The sequence below is a fragment of the Sinocyclocheilus rhinocerous genome, unplaced genomic scaffold (assembly GCF_001515625.1).
Source record: "Sinocyclocheilus rhinocerous isolate Xijiao unplaced genomic scaffold, SAMN03320098_v1.1 scaffold358, whole genome shotgun sequence".
NCBI classification, from domain to species: Eukaryota; Metazoa; Chordata; class Actinopteri; order Cypriniformes; family Cyprinidae; genus Sinocyclocheilus; species Sinocyclocheilus rhinocerous.
In genome coordinates this window covers 486,371-491,881 of record NW_015650700.1, presented here as the reverse complement: position 1 = coordinate 491,881, position 5,511 = coordinate 486,371, and the positions used below count along the sequence as shown (strand labels likewise).

The 5,511-nt window shown below is 40.9% G+C and overlaps 1 protein-coding gene across 1 annotated transcript in view; it reads right to left on the bottom strand.

Moving 5' to 3' along the window:
• Nucleotides 1-5,361, bottom strand: part of LOC107712319 (leucine-rich repeat-containing protein 1-like) — a 64,315-nt gene extending 58,954 nt beyond the window's left edge. The window contains exon 1 of the mRNA XM_016517544.1: nucleotides 4,750-5,361. Coding sequence (XP_016373030.1) covers nucleotides 4,750-4,908 — 159 coding nt within the window. The 5' untranslated portion in view covers nucleotides 4,909-5,361. The remainder of the gene's footprint in view (nucleotides 1-4,749) is intronic.
• Between the last annotated feature and the right edge of the window lie 150 nt (nucleotides 5,362-5,511).

Below are 5,511 nucleotides of genomic sequence, written 5' to 3'. Positions count from 1 at the left end.
TTTTCTTTACTAACCCTCTAGTTAAAGAAAATTCTATTCCAAGTGCAGCACACATGACATTGTCAACATGATGTAAATGTTAAACAAATCACTTGTTAAATATCTTTGCAGAAAAGATGCATAAACTGCAACTGCCAAAAAGTGTTCAAAAGCTTACTCACTGATCATCTCCCCTAGGGCTGCACGATTAATCGAATGCGATTGTCATGCGCATTTTGTTAGTAAAGCCGGTTCTGTAATCAGCAGGCAATCCTCACATGCTTTCAGATGGAGCAGAATTTACTACACATAGCCGTAATCAATGAAAGCAGTTGATTCTTCTGTTTATTCAGCTGCAGCGATAGGCATTTTCTGAGTTTGTTCTGCGAGGCGTATTTGGAGATTCAGCGCGAGAGCGCCCTCTGGCCTTCGGATGGAGATTTACTGCTGATCACAGAACCGTGCTTCACTGAAAGATACGCATGACAATCGCAGCTTCTGTCGAATCGCGATCTCGATTCTATTTCGATTTATCTCGATAATCTCCCCCTCCAATGAACTGTTGACCATAAATTACCAAGTCACTGGGTTAAACTCCAGAACTGGATCAAGAATAACTTTTGTGAAGTTGATCAACTGATTTATTATAAAGATCCAACACCAAAATTAATGATTCATTAAGCAATTGGATACTGCTAAGAGCATGTTGGCCTGAATGATACGCCATTCTTTTTCCTTTTATGTTTCGTTACGTTGAAGAGCTTTATTTTTGAAATGGGGAAATCATTTTGTCTAAATTATTGTCTAAAAAAAACATAAAAAGGACTGTGATAAGATTGTGATCCTGCCCCCCAAAAAAGTTATCAATTTTTCCCATATCGCCCACCCCAATCACTGCTTTTATCAGGAACTGGATAAATATGTCAAAATGTTCAACTTCAATTTCCATCGGTTTCTCACACAAAATTATAATGCGCCTTCAGAAGACTTAGGATACTGCACATGTATTGTGTGGACTACTTTTTATGATATTTTCATGGTGTCTTAAATCGTCTTGCTTCAGTGAAAGCTTCATTTATTATATGCTCGGAAAAGAGCAGCTCAACAAGAGCATTATTCAAAGTTTCTCCTATTGTGAAAAACCTGAAAGCAAGGAAATGCACACAGAATGTTCATGAACTGTGCACAACTAAAGTTAAACTAAAAGTAGTTTCCATTAAAAGTATTAATTGGACAATAGATTTCTGAGCCACTGAAAATCAAAGATGAACATGCTCAGACACGAATAACTGAATTCAATAGTTACTGTAGCTTCTTACAATAAATGGTTAAAAACTGGAATGCACTCCGTTCAACCACTCAGCCCTTAAGGAGAAAGCCTGATACGTGGCCAATTTACTGGCGTTTCACGTTTCCACATGTCCATAATAAAACACAGCTTCAACTTTTTTTATCCCAGCAAAGACTTATACAAAAACTGTGGAGACCAATGCTATTAATAGGACAGATACCTTTGATAAGTTATCCATTTTGATATTTCTTAAGGGAAAAATACCTAAACTGGTCACCTTCAGGCCTTATACTCGAAATATTTAAGTTTTATTTTACAAATGATGTTTAAACTTTAATTATTAATTTAATATTCAACAAAAATATAATTTAATATTTAACAAAATCGACAAACTGTGAGCTACAAAAGTTGTTTGGATTCTCTATTACCTTATTTTCCTTTGGCTTCTTGTGTGAAAGAGCATTGTTCATACCTGACTTAATTTTACATTAAATTTTTTGACGAAACCATCTCAAGGACTTGCTGTCTGATTTCAAAGACACTTTTGATTAAAATATCCTGGAATTCACTAAAATAGGATTATTCTTTCAAGAAGACACACACAGGTGTACGATACGATGGTCTTGAATGTTTTAGTGCCTTAGAAAGAGATGCACTGTGGTTGCTGGGCACAGCACTTTAATGCATCCGTGATCTGGGAGATTTAAAGGGTTAGCAACGGTTCTCGGTAAAAAAATCAAACCGTACCGTTCTCCACACACGGTTCGGCATGCACTAGGATCGCGGTTCAACTTAAATCTGACAATGCATCTGTAATATGGTTTGTTAGAGTTCGGCTAATGCATGTTTCTGTTGATGGATACAAATTCTGGCTTCCCAATACATTACAACAAGAAAAAAAAAAACAATATGTGGACAAACCAGTCACTCTTTAATCAATGCGAGTGCTTTATGCTGGAATAACTGTCATTTATGCCGTCATCACGTGTTGATAGCGCAGGTGAGACCTGAACAGCACACGTTGCTATCTGTGTTTAAACTAAACTCATTTAAGCCTTGCCATTAAAATGAGCACGGCGCTTTTAACCTATTTAAAAGCGACGGAAAGCGAGGAAAAGAGGGAAAATTCAAACGAACAATTGCTTTACTCCGAATTGCCGCTATTTCAAAGTGAAAGTAAAATGCGCACGCCGCTTTTACAAGCTATTTAAAAGCGAAGGAAAGCGAGGAAAAGAGGGAACGCCCCGTCCCCGCCCCCACGGTGATGTATTACCGGTGTTGTCACACGTCGATTAACCAGTGGGAAAATGTCCTCACCGTCACAACCCTGCCTTGCCAGTTTAAATATTAAAGAGCCAGAAGATGCGAACTCACCCGCGCAGTGAGAAGATCTCTGTGTGCGCTCATCCGAAGCGCGTGAACCCGCGTCTCAGAACGTGAGCAAATATTAAGCTCTCTTTGAAGCATTGTGTTTGAATGGACAAATTCACTCAAAAAATATGTCAAAATGCCCGTCTTGGTGAGTATCCTAGCAGACATAGTCGGCTGAACATACAGTATCAGTGCACTGGATCAGTGCGTTCTCTTAAAGTGACAGCACTTTCTTAATGTTAATCAAACAGCAACAACACGGGAATCACTCACTGTTCTTGATTGAATAACTTTTGTAACTTTAATAAGGATTAATCTTTAATTTATACAGTCAAATATGCAATGTTATTTTACATTTGATTAGTTTTTAGGTACAGAAATTGAATAAAGTAATGTTAGACCTACCTAAAAAACCTGAAAAGCACTGTTTATTTTATTTGTATCTTTGCTCTATTGTATTTATTTGTGCTGTTGCTTGTAGTTAGATTATTTGTCATCTTCATTATTTTTATTTGACAATCAGCCCTCTACATTGCGAGTAAATCACTTGCATATGCGACTAAATCTTCAATGCAACACCCGCTGAGTGGCATTAAACAGCTTGAAAGATCAAAGACGATTTTTAATATAACTCCGACTGGATTCGTCTGAAAGAAGAAAGTCATATACACCTAGGATGACTTGAGGGTGAGTAATTTGTGGGCTAATTTTCATTTTTGGGTGAACTAACCCTTTAATTCATTACATGCCAAAGAATTACTGCAAGCAATGCTGGTGGTCAGTCCATCAGTGCTGGATTTACATGCAGGATTTACTGCTGTGCACGCACGGGGAGCAAAGCAAACGTGTGCTCTTTACAAACTCGCTGACAAAGTTATAAAAGCCCTCCACTGTCCACTGTTCTGAGAGAGTTCTTCTTCAATGTTATTGTGGTACAGGTTACACAAGGTTACATACAAGTGTGATTCAAGCAAATGAGAGGCAAAAGGCTTTTTAAATGGATGCGCTGCAGCGAGAGGCAGAGGAAGTTGTCCTGTGTCAGTAAAGCATCATGGTTAGGAGCCTTTAAATCAGCGTTAGCCTGAAAAGTTTCCCGCTAGTCCTCTCCACCAATCAGACGTTCTCCTGAAGGTGGTGCTCTCTGCTGCTTCATGCATGAGTCTGTGCTCTGAAGGGTCACTAAGGCAAAAGTGGCTACAGTTGAAAATTGTCACTACTACAATTTCGAGAAAAGCTCTACGTGGCCCATTCATGTCATATTGCATACTAATGCAGTACACAACATGTCAGTCTGGATCATATAGGGTTAAGCGTTTTGTTCATGGTGACAGTTCATGGATCATTTCATGTGGGTTTGAACCTTTCAGCTCTCTGTCCAAATATTTAACCGCTACACCATTGTGTGACGGAGGAAGAGCCCACTGGTACCTGCCATTGTCACAATGTTTTTCTCAACCACATTTTGCTGAGTTCTAGTGCTCTCTGCCATCTGCACAATGACAGTGGTTGCATTTCAAATCCTAGTGAGCTACCTAACTAGACTGCACTTTAGGGAGTCACAGGATCATAAAACATAGCATTTTGGCATCATAGGAGTGTTATGTGTACAGCTCGGTCTACAAAGTCCAAAATGATTCAGATTCTAACAAAGCCTATACTACCAACAATGCTGAAAGATGACCAAAACTGCAGAGAAATCTGAACATGCCTATCACGCAGCCTTGTATTATGCCTATGATGCCCAAAAAACGCTGCTGACTGGAAGTATGCCTATAATACCACCAATACTGCTGCTGATTTGCAACACACCTGATGGCCAAAACTGCTGCTGACTCTTGAGTATGTCTACATGAGCCTAAAAAATGCTGAATTACTTCCAACACGCCTACGAGGCCCCACAGTGCACCCATGATGCCCCACACTTCTGAACGGCTCTCAGCTCTCCTGCCTCAAACTGCTGCTGACTCGAAGCTGGCCTACGCACAAATGCTGAACGAGTAGACCGCGTATTAGGATTTGAGACGCGGCCCATAATACTTCTCATTCATCCATTTGAGAAAAGTCTTTTCTAGCAACAATGGTCCCAGTACAGGCTGGTGTCTTCTTACCTTGGGCAAATCCCGGAGCTGGTTGGCGTCCAGTAAAAGCTCTTCCAAACTCGCTCTGCAGCGATAGATCTCATCCGGGACGAAGAGCAGCGAGCAGTGGCGCTTATCGATCGACTCGATGTGACGGTTGCACCGCCACAGGGGGATACAGTGAAACATCACGGGATGGTGATCCTAACCCTAGATAAATCCGTACTGCGGGAAAAGTTACCACAGCAATCCAAACTAAAACAAACAAGCGGGAGAAACTAGGAACGGCGAAAGAGCGCCAAAGCAACTGGTGTCGGATACAAATCTATCGATCTCCAACGCAAATGTATCGCGCACTGAAACATGGAATAAAAACGTCGCGCTCCACTTCTGCTTTGATCCCTGGAGTTTTTCCTTCCGCTTTTTCACCTTTCTCGCAACATCTTTTTTTATTGCAAGGCTGAGAAGTGTCCCGTGTCTTTCTTTGTAAGCGGTTACATATCTATTTCGTGTTTTTCTGATCCCGGAGTTTATTTCCTCTTAGTCCAGTTTCTGACCCGGAACATTCACTCCCTCATTCCAGGCTGACGTCACGAATCCCAGCGGCTCCTCCCTTTTTTCTGTCGCTCGCTCCCTCCCTGCGCGTAAACAATAACACACTGCACTACAGAAACTGCACTTCCCCTAACACTCCTGGGGGGTATTCCAAAAAGCAGGTTATGTGACATACCCAACCCGGGTATGTTTGAGGATAAGCGAGCGGATAACCTCAGCTTTCGGTTCCAAAATCGG